At 35.9% G+C, this 18,996-nt stretch overlaps 1 protein-coding gene across 7 annotated transcripts in view; it reads right to left on the reverse strand.

Annotated features, from left to right (window-relative positions):
- Positions 1 to 2,253: 2,253 nt before the first annotated feature.
- map3k15 (mitogen-activated protein kinase kinase kinase 15) overlaps positions 2,254 to 18,996 on the reverse strand; it is a 39,672-nt gene continuing 22,929 nt past the window's right edge. For 4 of the 7 annotated variants that reach the window (XM_051882114.1, XM_051882113.1, XM_051882118.1 and 1 more), the window contains 7 exons: positions 16,469 to 16,646; positions 13,979 to 14,153; positions 13,708 to 13,893; positions 12,156 to 12,261; positions 11,189 to 11,420; positions 8,065 to 8,180; positions 2,254 to 3,770 (listed from right to left, as the gene is read on the reverse strand). In XM_051882114.1, coding sequence (XP_051738074.1) covers positions 3,457 to 3,770; positions 8,065 to 8,180; positions 11,189 to 11,420; positions 12,156 to 12,261; positions 13,708 to 13,893; positions 13,979 to 14,153; positions 16,469 to 16,646 — 1,307 coding nt within the window. In that variant the 3' untranslated portion in view covers positions 2,254 to 3,456. Of the gene's footprint in view, positions 3,771 to 4,505; positions 4,583 to 4,718; positions 4,829 to 8,064; positions 8,181 to 11,188; positions 11,421 to 12,155; positions 12,262 to 13,707; positions 13,894 to 13,978; positions 14,154 to 16,468; positions 16,647 to 18,996 lie in introns of all 7 variants that reach the window. The other 3 variants (XM_051882116.1, XM_051882120.1, XM_051882119.1) reach the window with 2 other exon arrangements.

Genomic DNA, 18,996 nt, shown 5'->3' on the forward strand with positions numbered 1-18,996 from the left:
TTGACCCATGGCCAGGGGAAGGCTAAAGGCTGATTTATACTTCTGCGTCGGACCTACGCCGGAGCCTCTGCGCCGTAGGCTATGCGTCTTTTTTCATTTATACTTATGCGTCGTTGTCCGCGTCGACGTGCATGCAGACCACTAGTAGGCAGTGTCCGCGGAAATGTTGAGTATCAAGGCAAAAGCCGAAGAAGAAGCAGCTTATCATGTACGTTGTCAGAGAAGCTTACAAATAGGTAACGACTTTTGTTGCAGTTTGACTGCATGTGTCCCCTGAAACAGAGCGTATTTCATTCCTATGGAAGTTGAAAACGCTCACTCTTCTCCTATTGCTCCGCGCCAGTTTTTTGACCCGTGGGAGGGGTTCTAGCAGACCAATCACAGCGCTTGCGGTCCGCGTAGAATTGACGCGTTGTTACAGATTTGAAGAGGTGCACGTCAGGCTACGTCGTAGGCTACGCATGGTACAAACAGCCTTAGCTACGTAGCTACGGCGTACACTCGACGCAGAAGTATAAATCAGCCTTAAGCCTTTCTCAGCCTTACACTCGCTCCGCCTATGCTGGTGAGGACAAAAAAAAAAACTCTGATTAAGATGGAAAAGATACCTTTTATCGCATGTCGCGGCGTCGTGTGCGTCTGGTTAGGACACAGTGTTAGAATATACATGCATCAGTCTCTCACTATGGATATTATACTACACTTAGTCACCATTTTTTAACGCAAGAGCCGGCACGACCATTTGTAACTGCAATGTGTAAAGTGCAAGATGATACAGAAAAGGAAATTGTGCTCACTATTAGGGAAAAAACTGCCATATAGATATTTTTAATATTATCTCATAATTTGGCAGCAGGTATATTAGGCTGCTGTCACTTTAAGACCTGACACACGAATCCATTTACACATGCGTTTTCTTTGTCAACTATTTAATTTAACTTAAAACATAATTTGTATTTATGTGAATACTCACCAAGACTGACATTTTGACATTATTTTGTGTGTATTTGACAATACATGCAATCCCACGCCAAAATTCAGTGGAGAAAGAAAATGCATGTAACAGTATAATGGATCTGTGCATCAGGTCTTAAAGTGACAGCATAATATACCTGCTACCAAATTTTGAGATAATATTAAAAATATCGATATGGCAGTTTTTCCCACATGGTTTTAATAGTGAACAAAATTTCCTTCTACATTAGTTCCCTAAAAACTGTCTGCACTAACCACTTCATTTGGATAGCTGAGGATCAAATATGCTATGAGCTCATACACAAAAACAAGATGATGTAATTTCCAAATTTGATTCACTGAAAATAAATTAAGTATTTATCGCTCTCATTTACACATTAAATTTAATGTGTGCATAGCTTCAGAGAGAACGTCACAACAGAACCAGGCTTTCTGCATTTCTGACTCATTTTACATTTGATTTGGAATGACAACAGAAATCATCCATTCCATCATATTTACATCTTAGACATATGACAGATTTTTATCAGTCCATGTCCTTCCGGTTTTAAAGGAATAGTTCACTATCTAATTACCCTCAAGTTCCAAAACATCACGTTCCAAACACATATGGCTTTTAATCCACCATGGAACAAATACGTTTCTGAAAGGTTACATGCCAATAATCTGCACATACATAGGTCTATTCTCCATACAGTGACACTGTCTTTTAAACTCAAAGAAAGCCAAAACAACATACAATCATAAAAATAGCCTACATGACACGTGGACGAAGGCTTCCAAGGCATATGATAGCATTGTGAGGCCTGAGAGGAAATTAAATTTTTTTTACTAAAAATATTCCTCTGTACAGTCAGCTGTTAAATCAGTAACCACTGTGATAGTCACACAGAGTTGATTTGAGTCGATTTGATTCATAAAAATAAAAAAAACCCATTTAGAATATTTTTTATAGTACTTTTTTACATTTTTGCAGACTCTTGTTTGCAGACTGTTGTTGAATTTTGTTGTTGTTGTTGTCTAATGCTAACGATTAGATTTATCTTTAGCATCTGACACTTTGATTGAGAACTGAAAAACAGATCTTAAGTTTTTTAAATTTGATTCATTTTCCAAAACATGATGTGCTTCCAGAGAACAGTTGAGGATGATTATATACAAAATTATGTAAAAAGTGTATTTGTGTTACTGACATAAAACTACTTCACCACCACGGGGATACCTGATACTTTCCTTAAATTTACATGATACAAAACAGAAAATCTTACAATAACAATGTTTTCTTTCCTCATTCAATCAGACTCTTACATTTATTGATGTTAGATGCACGTCTTTCTATTTTTAGAATGTACCCAGCGATTGCAACATTTTCCATAGCTGTTTCCAAAATATGCCAAATATCTGGAGGCAGTCAAATGACTAGCTTTTCTAATAACTGTCATGTTACATTTAATGGAAAAACAATTTGCTGTGTTCAGACATTACGGTTGCTCAGCTGCACATCTGAACTTTATTTACCTGAAGAGTTTTGCAGTTCAGAGAAACAAGTTGGCATTTTGTCTCAGACACAGCCTGAATATCCAGTTTACAAGTCATTTTGAAAAGTCAGAGAAAGGCATTTTTATCATCACACCACTTTCAGGGCCCACAGTAGCGAAATAATTTAAATAGTTTAGATGGAAAGTTGGTGCTCAAGTGCTACCCTTCCCACACAACAGATCAACACATGCACGAACATTCAAACACGATAGCAGAGATATGAAACAAAACAAATCAAACATAAGAATGTGTCAATTCATGTCAAACAATTTTGGTGGTTTGATTCATTGCATCTTCAGGTCATGGTGTTCAGCTCTGTATCAGACTACAAGGCTGAATAAACCTAAATATGAACAACTACTGACACAACAGGTCTCATCATTCTTAAGAAATATACATGTTTGTGGAACGCAGATTGTAGTTTAAGTAAGCCACAGGGTGTGCTTTCTGCAAGACTAGTCTTGCACACATTTTTATAAAAAAAAATGAAAGTCGAGTGACGGTTGAAGTACAGGTAAGTATCAAGTTCAATATACTGAAGTTGCAACTGAATGTTATAATGTGTATTTAAGTATTTATCTTCGTACTGGGGTAACTGCATCCAAATACATCTAAAAGAGGCTCCTTAGAGCCCTGGTCCGAGAGGTCTGTGGTCATTTTGTCCATACAGTCCCTCACAAAAGTATGTCAAGTAATACAGTATTTTAGAACTGAACTCAACACATTTTCCAGACTTGTAATGCTAAAACAAATAGAAACCTAAATCTTTAAAATGGCATGATCTGAAGTCCTACACAAGTAGGTAACATCCTCTCCTCTGCCGTTCTAGGCCCATTCCCAAGTCACTTGGAGAGGGTCTTTCTGTTACAGGCAACACCGCTCTGTAAAAAGCGGAAAGTACAGTCTTTCCTAGATTGAGCCGTTTCATCCGCATGGGTTTTCCTATTGAAATTCAATGGAAATTAGATGTAAATCTTGGAGAGGCTGAAAACATATACAAAAAAAATACCACAAAAACATTAGGTCATAGCTGAAAGACAAGCAAACATGTCCAACTACGAGAGAGCATGACATAATTACAAGTCTCTCATTATAGGGATGTGTGTGATGATATATTTTGCCGGCCCAGGTGTCCATTTTGAGCAACTTCCTGCTGATTTCATCCTTCTGAATTCCCCTCGTCATTATTGACCTTTCTAAGTCCTTTGTTTCGGTGTCTCTGAATGGCTTTCCAGATACGACACAGCACTCCTCCCCTAAAGTGTACACAAACACACAAAATTAAAATGAATTCTGCAATAATCTGCAAAAAAACAATTGCAGACTTTGTCTTAAAACTAACTTAACGTACTTGTACCTTCATGTAGATTTTAAATGAATGAACGAATGAGCGAATGAATTGTTCAAATATTTGGGCTCAGTAAATTATTTTTATTTTGAACTTTATATTCATCAAAGAATCCTGCAAAAATATATTCACGGTTTCCACAAAAATATTAAGCAGCACAATTTTTTTTCAACATCGATAATAAGAAATATTTCTTGAGCAGCAAATCAGCATATTAGAATGATTTCTGAAGGATCATGTGACACTGAAGACTGGAGTGATGATGCTGAAAATTCAGCTTTGCCATCACAGGAATAAATTACATTTTAATATATATACAAATAGAAAACAGTTCTTTTAAATTGTAATATGTTTTCACATTATTATTGTTTTTACTGTATATTTTGATCCAAGGCTGTATTTAATATTTTGTATATATATATATGTAGATTTTAAATATATATATATATATATATATATATATATATATATATTTTTTTTTTTTATTAAAATTTCAAAATGATGTATTATATTATATTTATTACATTTTAAGTGTGGCTTGTGACCAAATAATTGAAGTCACTTTATGCAAATGAACAGTGTACACAATCAATCAATCAATCAATCAATCACTCAATTACACATTTACAGATTACACCCTCACCTAAGCCTGAGGCAGCGAAGGTCTTCTTTAGTCACGTCACAGAGAATGTCACTGAGTGTGTAATCTTCTACAACAAACTGTCACAGACAGAAACCACAAGCACTTGGCATAAATTTGTTCATTTATCTTTGGAAACTTAAACAGTGAGTCATTTTCATATCGTGGGAAAGACACTATGCATGCAGTGTGATTCAGTGCTCAGTATGTTTTCACCTTATCTACGGTCTCGGAGTCGGCGCCCTGCTCTTTCAGCCAATCAGTGAGCTTCTTGTCAGGCTCAGGCTGTGGGGCAATGTGAAATATAGAGGGGATGGAGGGGGTCTCTGGTGAGGACAAAGGAAAGATGAAGGAATATTTAAGCACAGATGCTAAGATCCTTCCGCACAGCATTTTAAGACTCACAGAATACTAAGACAATGTAGAGCATTCAAAATCAGTCACTTGGGGTACATGGGCGTGCAGTAGACTTTACAGAGTGCTCGACTCTTGCATTGTCAATACAAGATCTTGACCAAAAATCAATGCACCTCTTGATGGAAATACATGTTGTGATGTTAGAGTCAAGCACTCTGTAAAATCTACTCCAGCACATCCCAAAGACTTACAATGAATTTAAAGGGATAGTTCTAAACACCATTTTAACCCCGGGTAAAGGAACATTTCACACTTGTAATTTAGAAGCAGGGTTAGCACCACTTTTTACCCAGGTTTATGAAACCCTGCTTTTGTCCGAAATGCCCATTCAGCATAAACCCGATAGTGCAGTCGGCAATACGAGGATGCGCAACGCCAGAGCTTGGTAAGCAGGTTCCGTGTTGTGTTTATCCTATCACTGACACCACAAATATGCAATAAGGACATTAACCCAGGGTTTAGGAATGTACAATGTGAAACGTCAGCATATGAATACGCAGGATTAATTGTTAACTCAACTGATGCAACTGCGAGTTATAAATTCAGAATTGTGAGATATGAACTCGCAATTCTGAGAAAAAAAATGGCAGTCTTTTTCCCTCACAATTGGACATTATAACACGTAATTGCGAGTTTATATCACGCAATTCTGACTTTATAACTTGCAATTCTGACTGCATATCACACACTTCTCTTTATAACTCGCAATTCTGACTTTGTTATGCAATTCTGACTTTATAACTCACAATTGTGAGTTTATATCTTGCAATTCTGAGAAAAGTCAGAACTGTGAGAAAAAGTCGCAATTACCTTTTTTATTTTTTATTTCATTGCAGAAACAAGCTTGCATACAGAAAAAACAACAAACAAACAAACAAACAAACAAATAAAAAAAACGCATAAAACCCATCAAGCTCAAAACTGGAGACTCTTATATTGTATAAAATGCAAGGAACACAATGATCTGTACAGTTTTTCACAAATGTGAAAGGAAAAACAAGTAAAAAATAATTAATTTCATAATAATGGAATGTATTGCAAATATACTCAAAAATATATTTTGGAATATATAAAATACACTACCATTCAATTTTTTTTTTTTTTTTTAAGAAATTAATACTTTTATTCAGCAAGGATGCATTAGCTTGATCAAAAGTGACAGTAAATATACAGTATCTCACAGAAGTGAGTACACCCCTCACATTTTTGTAAATATTTTATTATAACACAAATGCATCTTTTTTGGGGGGCTTCAAAATCACTCCCATTATAAAGCTTGGTAGAGCCAGGATAGAAAGAAAGAAAAGAAAATAGGATGGCTTGAGGGTAAGTAAATTATGGGGTAATTTTCATTTTTGGGTCAACTATCTCTTAAAGGTCTGGGGCCTCATTTATAAAGCGTGCGTACGCACAGATTTGATCTTAGAGTGTGCGTACGCTTAAATCCACGCCAACGCTCATATTTATAAAAACGATCTTTGACGTGGAAAAGTGCTTAGCGCCACGTCAGGGTCTGAGCAGACGTACGCACTATTCCTTGTCAGATTACTGCAGGTTTTTGGAAATCTAAGCTATTCTTGCAGCTTCTTCCGCTATTCTAAATGAAAGGATTTGGACGATGACTGGTGATCTTTTATGTAAATGATATTAATAAGGTGTTGTTTACAACGCGGAGAACTGAAACCGTTCAACTGCACGCAAGTTCAAGATCATTTGCGATTTATTGATTTCACATCTGAACGAGAGGCGTCCGCTCGTTTTCTGTGTACGTTCATTCTATGAACCACACGTACGCACATCTGAGAAATGATCGTAAGATCAAATTTAGGACGGTTTCTGCACAACATTTTATAAATGAGGCCCCAGGACTCAAATTAGGGTGCAAATTAATGTTAAAATGATTCCCTCCCAAAGATTTGAGCCTGATGAATCTTGGCTTAGTCATCCTGGAATTTGCCCATGAAACGTCTTGCTAAATGGTTGTTTAAGAAATGAAAAGCTACACACTACACACTCAATTATGGTTAAGAGAACTGTTGCCAAACATATAACATGCCAGAACATAATAATGACTCATAAGTGTTTCTCTGTTTAAATCCAAACAGCAATTTGTTTTTTGTTTTTTTTGGACAGGCAGTGTATGTGTATGTATGCATGTATATACACCACTGTTGGGTTCTGTGATATTTAGGAGGTTGCCTATGTAGTGAACAGCACATTCCAGGGCCCCGTTTATGGCAGGGCCCCTCTCTCTCCATAACAGTGGACAAAGTTTGCTACACTTTGGGTCTAGGTGGACTATAACAAACAAACTGTCCAACGCCATCAAAAAAAGATGCTAGGACAACAGCCAGACACCTTTTAGAGGGCAAGAAGAAAACCTCTGGTACCAAGCCCGGAAAGGACAGGACTTCTCATTGGTCTACATGCAATTTCTGCTCTTCACCCATCTAGAGACCAATTCCTAAGGTTTTGGCCTGTGACTTCTGGATCAAGCAGCAGTGGGTGAAACAAAGAGAGATCACAATAATCCATCCAAATCCATTCATAACTATGTTTGGAAACCTTAAAACTGATGCAAACTACACACATCCATTTCATACTTATTCAGAGAAATAAGTATTCTCAGTGACAGCTATATAAAGTGCAATATCTTGCACAAATTCAGCTGTTGATGTACAAATGAATGAATGCATGACAATCTTTTTCCATGTTGCTGGTGATGGTTTGGAAAGTGAGAAATGCGTCAACTGATGTACTCATAACCACTCCTTAAGTGACGTATGACCCAAAAATCATTATGTTAGCAGTGACGTGACTATCAATCACTACATAGTTGGCGTCCCTGGGTGAGTGAAAGTAAAATCAATGCACTATGTAGGCAGTAGACAGAATGGCGAAGCGCTATGTTTTTTGTTTTTTTTTTAAACAGAACTTGTATTTGCTTTGTCATATAAACTGGATGTAAACAACTCCAGAGGTCAGAAAAGTGCACGGGAAATCAGATAGTCGTGTGTTAACACTTTCTCTATTACCGTAGCGCACAGGCCTACGTATGATTTCAGTGTAAATAAAGACAGAGAGCGAATGGCACAATGAGCGAGTCTAAATCAATAAGTGTGAGTGATTTGGTTACACAACTAACCTGCAGCAGACTGCTGTCTGATCCTGATAAGCTCGATGTCGTGTACCCGCTGTTGGAGAGTTTGTCTCAGTACCTGCTGATACTCCCTCTCTTTCTGTACCAGTTCTTCAAGCAGTCTGCAGGGGGAGACATAACATTGAAACACTCTCAAATTATTCAAGCATTATGAACAAATTACAGTCTTCAAAGATCACGTTTCACTTACTAAATCCAACAAGAAATGTATGACAGCACACAGAACTATGGAAGCTTGTTTCTGCCATAAATAAAAATAAAAAAGGTAATTGCGACTTTTTCATCTCACAATTCTGACGGGTTTTTTTCCCTCAGAACCGCGAGATTTAAACTCACAATTGCGTTATAAAGTCAGAATTGCAGGATATAAACTCGCAATTGCATCTTATAAAGTTTTTAAAACTATTTAAACTTTTTTTCTTAGAATTGTGAGTTTATATCTCGCAATTCTGATGCAACTGCGAGTTATAAATTCAGAATTATGAGATATAAACTCGCAATTCTGAGAAAAAAACGGCAGTCTTTTTCCCTCACAATTGGACATTATAACACGTAATTGCGAGTTTATATCACGCAATTCTGACTTTATAACTTGCAATTCTGACTGTATATCACGCACTTCTCTTTATAACTCGCAATTCTGACTTTGTCACGCAATTCTGACTTTATAACTCACAATTGTGAGTTTATATCTTGCAATTCTGAGAAAAGTCAGAACTGTGAGATAAAAAGTCGCAATTACCTTTTTTATTTTTTATTTCATTGCAGAAACAAGCTTGCATACAGAAAAAACAACAAACAAACAAAACAAAAAAACGCATAAAACCCATCAAGCTCAAAACTGGAGACTCTTATATTGTATAAAATGCAAGGAACACAATGATCTGTACTGTTTTTCACAAATGTGAAAGGAAAAACAAGTAAAAAATAATTAATTTCATAATAATGGAATGTATTGCAAATATACTCAAAAATATATTTTGGAATATATAAAATATACTACCATTCAATTTTTTTTTTTTTTTTTAAGAAATTAATACTTTTATTCAGCAAGGATGCATTAGCTTGATCAAAAGTGACAGTAAATATACAGTATCTCACAGAAGTGAGTACACCCCTCACATTTTTGTAAATATTTTATTATATCTTTTCATGTGACAACACTGAAGAAATGACACTTTGTTACAATGTAAAGTAGTGAGTGTACAGCTTGTATAACAGTGTAAATTTGCTGTCCCCTCAAAATAACTCATCACACAGCCATTAATGTCTAAACCGCTGGCCACAAAAGTGAGTACACCCCTAAGTGAAAATGTCCGAATTGGGCCCAATTAGCCATTTTCTCTCCCCGGTGTCATGTGACTCGTTAGTGTTACAAGGTCTCAGGTGTGAATGGGGAGCAGGTGTGTTAAATTTGGTGTTATCGCTCTCACTCTCTCATACTGGTCACTGGAAGTTCAACATGGCACCTCATGGCAAAGAACTCTCTGAGGATCTGAAAAAAAGAATTGTTGCTCTACGTAAAGATGGTGTAGGCTATAAGAAGATTGTCAAGACCCTGAAACTGAGCTGCAGCACGGTGGCCAAGACCATACAGCGGTTTAACAGGACAGGTTCCACTCAGAACAGGCCTCGCCATGGTCAACCAAAGAAGTTGAGTGCACGTGCTCAGCGTCATATCCAGAGGTTGTGTTTGGGAAATAGACGTATGAGTGCTGCCAGCATTGCTGCAGAGGTTGAAGGGGTGGGGGGTCAGCCTGTCAGTGCTCAGACCATACGCCGCACACTGCATCAAATTGGTCTGCATGGCTGTCGTCCCAGAAAGAAGCCTCTTCTAAAGATGATGCACAAGAAAGCCCGCAAACAGTTTGCTGAAGACAAGCAGACTAAGGACATGGATTACTGGAACCATGTCCTGTGGTCTGATGAGACCAAAATAAACTTATTTGGTTCAGATGGTGTCAAGCGTGTGTGGCAGCAACCAGGCGAGGAGTACAAAGACAAGTGTGTCTTGCCTACAGTCAAGCATAGTGGTGGGAGTGTCATGGTCTGGGGCTGCATGAGTGCTGCTGGCACTGGGGAGCTACAGTTCATTGAGGGAACCATGAATGCCAACATGTACTGTGACATATAGAAGCAGAGCATGATCCCCTCCCTTCGGAGACTGGGCCGCAGGGCAGCATTCCAACATGATAACGACTCCAAACACACCTCCAAGACGACCACTGCCTTGCTAAAGAAGCTGAGGGTAGCTAAACCCTATTGAGCATCTGTGGGGCATCCTCAAACGGAAGGTGGAGGAGCGCAAGGTCTCTAACTTCCACCAGCTCCGTGATGTCGTCATGGAGGAGTGGAAGAGGACCTGTGAAGCTCTGGTGAACTCCATGCCCAAGAGGTTTAAGGCAGTGCTGGAAAATAATGGTGGCCACACAAAATATTGACACTTTGGGCCCAATTTGGACATTTTCACTTAGGGGTGTACTCACGTTTGTGGCCAGCGTTTTAGACATTAATGGCTGTGTGTTGAGTTATTTTGAGGGGACAGCAAATTTACACTGTTATACAAGCTGTACACTCATTATTTTACATTGTAGCAAAGTGTTATTTCTTCAGTGTTGTCACATGAAAAGATATAATAAAATATTTACAAAAATGTGAGGGGTGTACTCACTTCTGTGAGATACTGTATTTTACCAAAGATTTCTATTTCAAATTAATGGTGTTCTTTTGAACTTTCTTATCAAAGAATCCTGAAAAAAAAAAAAAAAAACTATTAAACTGCTTTAAAAAACAAAAAAAAAACACACATTTTAAATTGTAATAATATTTCACAGTATTACTGTTTTTGCTGTATTTCTGATCAAATAAATGCAGCCTTGGTGAGCAAAAGAGACCCCATATTTTTAAATGGCAATGTATACGTGGTAGTCAAATAATGATCCACGGCCAAGAAGAAATATTTATGAGTATTTTTTTTATTTTAGTTATATTTTGAGTATTTTTTTTTCAATCCACTCATATTGGAACAGATGGCAAAAATCTATTTTTACATTTAACTGCTTTCATCAGAATGATATTGAGTGTTTTATAAAGGAACTGTGATGTGTACCTGGTAGTTTCCTGTTTGAGACGTCCGAGCTGGGCTCCCAGCGGATGCTGTGGCCGCTGAGCCTCATGGGATATGACTGAACTCAGGGTGCTGACTCCAGATGTGAGGGCTTGATCTTCCTGCGTCGTACGTGCCACTGATCCAAACTCTCCATCATCCTCTTCATCTACTTCATCTGCATCCTTATCTGCCCCCTCACTTTCCGATGCAGGCCCGAAATGAGTCTGCAGCTCTAGAAGAGAGAGAGACTTTTGAAAAAGGTCTTAATCCTTTGGGGCCAGTTGTTCAAAAAGATTAATCTGGATCAGAATGATCTGGATTTGGAAATCCCGTGTTTTGCTATCCAGGATCAGGTAATCCATCATACTGTACTTTTGTGCTGGTTTTTCAAAGCAAAACTGAATTGGATCACCCTGATCCAGATACACAATTTTTCAGATTACCAAATCTGGACTACTGATTACTTGATATTTACAGCTGTTTGGGGATTATTTTATGGCACCAAAATCTCTTTTTTACTTTACAGTAGGTTACCAAATAGGCTAAATATGCAGCCTAATGTCTACTTCTAATTTATTAATTTAACAGTTAAACTAATCAAGAGCAAAATAAACAATATGTGTATGTATACTGCATGATAAAAATTTTGTATTTTTTGACCAGTTTTAAAGTTTCATTAAATTTTTGTTTCTGAAATCCATCCTTCTGCGCAGTATAATCCAGGTTTTTTGGATAAAAGGTATCCCAATCTTAATAAAAATTTTTGAACACCACAAACCGATGATTTTATCTAGATCAAAACCAAAACTGGATTTTGTGATCTAATCTGATTTCAGAATCCTTTTTTCCTTTTGAAAAAACCATTTTCAAGATTTGATCCAATCCGATAGCCGGAATCCAATCGGATTACGTTTGAACAACTAGCCCCTGGCTTCTGTTTTTCCTTCTTTGTCTCTCACTCACACACCTGGAATTAAAATGGTAACAGCTGCCTGCACAGCCCGTCTGATGATGTTGTCCATGGCAAACATCCAGTGGGGTTTAATGTGGTGGTTCCTCAACACTTTATTCACCTGAGAGGAATACACAGTGAGGAAAGATGGATATTAATGTCATCACCCTCAAAGCAAACACAGGAGACACTGAGGCTACACAAACATGAGGCACTAACAAGATTCACACTCTGAGACTCATCTACTTTTTGAAGCAAAACATGATAGAGAACTTCTACAGAGAAAAGAAGAATGTCTTTGGTCCCCCAACACATATCATTTATGAACAGAACATAACTAGACATTCTTGCTTTATAGAAGCTTTCCCCAAGATTTGACAATAAAATAAACTAAAGACACAGTATAATATAATAAATAAAGTAAAATTCAACAGGGAATATATATCAAAATAAATTTCATATGGGTGTAAAAAAAATGAATAAGACGGCTCAGCAAAATGAAATAAATGTGAATAAAATCATCAAAAAAAAAATATTCAGAGCTTAAAATAAATATTATAAAAGTTATTCAAATTATTTCAATAATAATAATAATAATAATAATAATTCACTAAAATTCATTAAAAATAATGAATTAAAAAGAGGGATGTAATATATACTACCATTAAAAAGTTTGGGGTTGGTCAGATTTTTTAATGTTTTTAAAGTCTCTTGCTCACCAAGGCTGCATTTATTTAATCAGAAATACAGTAAAATATTGTGAAATATTATTACAATGTTAAATAAATGTTTTGTATATTAATATATTTTGAAATATTATTTATTGATGGCAAAGCTGAATTTTCAGAATCATTACTCCAGTCTTCAGTGTCACATGATCCTTCAGAAAACATTCTAATATCCTGATTTGGAGATTTAAAAAAACATTTCTTATTATTATCAATGGTGCTTAATATTTTTGTGGAAACTGATTTTTCTTCAGGACACTTTGATGAATAGAGAGTTCAAAAGAATTTATTTGACACAAAAATATTGAATGTGAATGTCTTTACTGTCACTTTTGATCAATTTAATGTGCCCTTGTGGAATAAAAGTATTAATTTCTTTCAAAATAATATCTTACTGACCTCAAACTTTGAACAGTGAATGTCTGACATCTGTCTTTAAGTTTTTTCCGATAATAGAGCTTTAAATTCAGCTAAAGCCTTATTTATTTCATAGAACAAAGTCTAATACTGTTACTAAGCAAGATCACATTAAAAAAAAAATAATAATAAATAGCGTAATTCTACGGTCCTCGTTGAAAGGTAAATACTGAGCAAAATTACAAAATAGCAGTGAATAACAACATACTTGATGTTTGATGTACAGCTATGTGCTGTGCTATTATGTAACACTGAAATTCCACTGTTGCTGGCACATTGCAACAAAAACGAGAGCATCAAAATATTGTTGGAGTAATAAATAGGATTTTACCAATTATGTATCATGCCTGGGAAGGACACTGAGATTGTATATATTGTAGAAGCATTACAAAATGATACTATTTATACTTCAATCGACTCACAGAATCCTGGAAACCAAACAGAACAAGTTGGATCTGGTTGATTGACGTGCTGTCGAAGTCCAGGTCCAATTTGAGTTTGGATATGGTGGTTGCCATGACGCGTCGCTCAGGGCAGCGTATAAAGTCCCGTAAGATGCAGATGATCTGTTTGATGTGGTCCACAGACAACTTCAGCTCTTCCTGACCCTAAAGGACAAGGACACAATAATCACTGCATGATTCAGACAACTCACACACTAACACACACAGACACAAATACACAGATACACACCTGAATGTGGTTCTCCATGAGGTTGGAGGTCACTTTATCCTGATCCTCATTGAGGACCTTGTAGAGTATGGCACGTCTTTCACTGTCTTTCTTCAGCAGGAAGAGGCCGGAGTCGCTGTTCTCAGAAGAGGCTGGAGAGCTGCGGTCTTCTGCTGTCGGACTCTCATCTGGAACACTGAATTACACACATTTAACACTGATTCAGTGACAACATATGGATCCAGGTAGTCTTCTATTTCAAAATATTTTAAAATGTAATTTATTCTGATAGCAAAGCTGACTTTTCAGCATCATTACTCCAGTCTTCAGTATCACATGATCCTTCAGAAGTCATTCCAATATGATGATTTGGTCACCGTGATTTTGCCAAGTAAGACCCTGGATCAAAATATTTTGTTGATCCTGGAACAACATTCCTGTCCGAAAATTTAGTCTTAACCCTATTCCTACCCCTAAACCTAATCCTACCCATAACTTATCCCTAAAATCAGAGGGGAAAGATAGGTGAATAACATTGATGTAGAAGCACCTAACCCTGGTTGTAAGCCTAAACTTGACATAAACGGTAAACTAGTCCCTCAAATATGATTAGTTGATTGGAATGTTGTTCCAGGATGTCGTACTTGGTGAAATCACATTCACCATGATGATTTGGTGACTAGGAACATTTCTTATTATCAGTATTGAAAACTGTTGTGCTGCTTAATATTTTTGTGGAAACCATGATACAGTTTTTCATGATTTTTGATGAATAAATATTCAAAAGAATAGCATTTAAAAGTAGAAATCATTTGTCGCATTACAAATGCCTTTACTGACACTTTTGATCAATTTAATGCATCCTCGCACAATAAAAGTATAAATATCTTTTAAAATATTTGTAACCCTAAATTAATTAATTAAATAATTGTAATCCAAGCTGTATGATGGTAGTGAAGGGGGCTCAAGATTTTGAAGCCCAAAAAACTGCATCCATCTATTATAAAAGTAATCCATACGGCTCCAGGGGGTTATTAAAGTCCTTCTGAAGCGAAGCGATGGGTTTTTGTTAGAAAAATATCCATATTTAGAACTTTATAAGCTATAATCACTGGCTTCCTGTAACGGCCATACACAAGTTTACTGACCTCTGACCCGATGCATGATGTAGGATGTAGGAGTTCAAACAAACTCAAGCTCCTCTTTTCTTATATCGAAATCCTTCGACATTTCTCCTTAAAAATTCTCATTTTAGACTTCTAATTCGTGACCGGTGTTTTGTTTTGCTTTATCCTCTGCATTTCCTCTTTCGTCAATACGTCATGCGTCAAGTCAGAGGTCACCCAAACAAGTTATAAATATGGATTTTTTTTTTTTTTTACAAAAACGCATCGCTTTGCTTCATAAGGCTTTTATCAACCCACTGGAGCTGTAAGGATTACTTTTATGATGGATGCATGCGCTTTTTTGGGCTTCAAAATCTTGAGCCCCATTCACTCCCATTATAAAGCTTGGAAGAGCCAGGATATTTTTTTTAATATAACTCCGATTGTGTTTGGTTGAAAGAAGATAATCATTATACACCTAGGATGGCTTGAGGGTGAGTAAATTGTGGGATAATTTTCATTTTTGGGTGAACTATCCCTTTAAGGCAGGGCTATCAATAAATTAAAATAATTTAATCTCATGATTTTTACCAGTAAAAAATTAATCTCAAATCTTGGATTTTGAAATATTTTATAAATGTTATCAAAAATAAATTAAATAAATAAATAAATTAGTTAATTAAATAAATTAAGGACAGAAAACAAAATCACATGTAAAAAATATTTTTAGTAACTAGTTACAAACAGTGTTTTGCTCATAGGTGATCTCTCATACTTTTTGAGCTTTAAAATCAATTAACTGTGAATTTAATGGTGTAAAACATTTAATCTTTGGCAGCCAAAGTATGAATAAATCTGAAGTGGTGATTAAAAACCCGATTTTGTTAGAGGAAATGTGGTTAATGTGTGACAGCTCTGTGATTTGTTGTGTGAGTTGAAACCGAGGTGAAGTAGTAGTCAGTAAAGTGTTCATGGGATTATTTTATGAGCAACCAGAGAACACCTGTTGTAAAAGGCATTATCTCATTACACACACATACATACACCTGCCCAGAAACCGCAGCCCAGCACACCTGTCTCCTCATTCCTCCGTGTTAATTAAACAGTGTTTCCAAGGAGTCGACTAGCTGTCAGGACAGGCCTCAGCACTTCACGCAAAGGAAGTTGATTTACTGTTGGGCTGAGAGCCGAAGCGGTCGCGGGTACTCAAGTTCCGTAAACACAGTCACGTCATTAACATTCCAGACCCTAATCCAGCGCTCACATAATCTCATACATATACACACTTAAGCAACTACAGCTATTGCTGACCAATGCATGACCTAAACTCGTCTGGACCGGTTTTCGGACCCTTATTAGCTCTACATTCACCTTAGTGCTCTGGCGAGGAATCTTCTGAGCTCACCTGAGGAAGTTTGAGCTGGGCGGTTTGATGAGGTTCTCGGAGCTAGAGCGTTTTTTCTTCTCGAAAAACACATCTTGTTTGGAGTCGCAGTCTGGAGACACGGAGCCTGGTTCACTGCTGCTGCTCCCTGTGGCCTCCGTCTGCAGCTGTACTGGTAACGAAACACTGCGGATGTAGTCTAAATTAAGTAAAACACAAACACACAGGGTTACACATGTATATAAACACACACATATATGAACTCATTCAGTCAGACCAGAGTTTACCACCATTTAATTTTTTCCCCACCCTAAAGTTTAAACCTTTTCATAAATATGAAAAATAAATAATTAAGTCAAGTGTTATATTTTTTTTTTATACATTTTAAAACTAAACATTTTATTAGGGCCGTCAATTTTACATGTTCATTATACTGTTATTAATTAAAAAAAAAAAAATAATGAAAAAATTAACAATTAATCATGCCTCCTAAAGGCCAATAATAGACTATACAATAGACATAAATATACAATAATAAATACCTATATATAAATACAGAGTAAACAATTTATTTACGTCTAAATCTCATTTTGTAATGTCTGTTCAATGATTAACTAATTTTTCACATTTTTTTATTAGTTTTTAACTCAGCAAATGTGTGATTTTAACTGCAATTAACTGGATTAAATAAAAATATTGTCTGGCAATTTAATTTAATTTAATTTAATTCTAATTTGCCATTTGGGTTTCTATTACAGTATATTAGCACAACATGGTAACAATTTACAATAAGGTTTGAATTGTTAATATTACTTAACTAACAATACGAACAATAAAAAAAAACAAAAAAAAACAAAAAAAAAAAACAAAGCATTTATTAATGCTTCATGTTAATTTACTAATACATTATTAAAATCAAAAGTTGTGTCTGTTAATATTTTTTAATGGACCTGAGCTAAAAAGATGATGAACTAGCAATGAACAGTTGTATGAACAATTGTATTTTATTAACTAACGTTATCAAAAATGAAAAAAAAAAAAAACTAACAAATGTATTACCCATTGTTACTTAATGCATTTACTAACATTAACTAATGGGACCTTATTGTAAAGTGTTACCCACAATATTACATAATAATCAAAACTTTTCCAAAAAGCGGTAGCACTTTATTTTACAGTCCTGATCCCCATGTACATACTATGTACTTACTATAGTAATTGCAATAACTGGTAGGTACTAAACTTGAACCTACCCCTTAACCTGACCTTAACCCATGTAGTTAACTTATATTACCCAGTACTTTCTTAAGTACACTGCAAGCACAAATAAGTGCACGTACTGTAAAATAAAGTGCAACCCAAAAAGCTTCAATAGTAAGTTAAAACCCTGGAACCAAATCAACATTAAACCACTGAGAACGGAAAGCAAAAGAAAAAATGAAGAGAATGAGGAAAAAGATATGTCACAAAGAACCAGAGCACACAAAGAGCATGCACTCAATACAATCACCAGAAACCATCTAAACATAAATGATTATGATTTCATGGTCCTCAGGAACACACAAGGACACAGACGGGAGACACAAACCTTGCCACACTGTTACACAGAGAATCCAAGCAGCCGATTGGGTGGCGTGAAGGGAGAAGGAAATATTGAGTTGTTATCATCTGCGTGCTCCAGATGCAAAGGCTGTTCTAAAATATACCTCCTTCCAAGAGGAAACATTTTTGACCAAATTTTAAAGGTAACATGTAGCATGTATTCACAGAAATTGCATTTTCCAGAAACCAATTGAAATAACCTGAAAAAATAAATTTAAGATAAATGCACAAAGTTCATGGTAAATGTTTGGGGTCAGTAAGATTTTGTTTTATTTTAAGAAATTAATTTTTATTCAGCAGGGATGCACTAAATTGATCAGAAGTGAAAGTAAAAGACATCTATAATGTTACAAAAGATTTGTATTTCAAATAAACGCTGTTCTTTTGAACTTTCTTTTCATTAAAGAATCATGAAACCTGAAAAAAACGTATCATGGTTTACAGATAAATATTAAGCAGCTGTTTTTAAATATTGATAATAATAATAATAATCTATGTTTGTTTATTATTGAGCAACAAATCAGCATATCAGAGTGATCTCTGAAGGACCATGTGACACTGAAGACTGGAGTAATGATGCTGAAAATTCAGCTTTGAGGTCACAGTAATAAATTACATTTTAAAATATATACAAATATAAAACTCATTTTTTAAATTGTAATAAGTTTTCACATTATTACTGTTTTTACTGTATTTTTGATCAAATAAATTCAGCCTTGGCGAGACATTTTTACTGACCCCAAACTTTTGAACCGCAATGTACACAAAATTATATTTAATTAAATACCTAGAAATATTAACAAAAATAGTACCAAATAGTACCAAAAATAAAAAAGTCACCAAATATTTATGTAGTCTATACTTTTATGCTTACTAGAGTATCAAGCCATTAGCTTAGCAACATGCTAACATCATACTATTAAAATCAACCATGGCTTCTGTGCAAA

The sequence above is a fragment of the Ctenopharyngodon idella genome, chromosome 23 (genome assembly GCF_019924925.1).
Source record: "Ctenopharyngodon idella isolate HZGC_01 chromosome 23, HZGC01, whole genome shotgun sequence".
Lineage (NCBI taxonomy): Eukaryota > Metazoa > Chordata > Actinopteri > Cypriniformes > Xenocyprididae > Ctenopharyngodon > Ctenopharyngodon idella.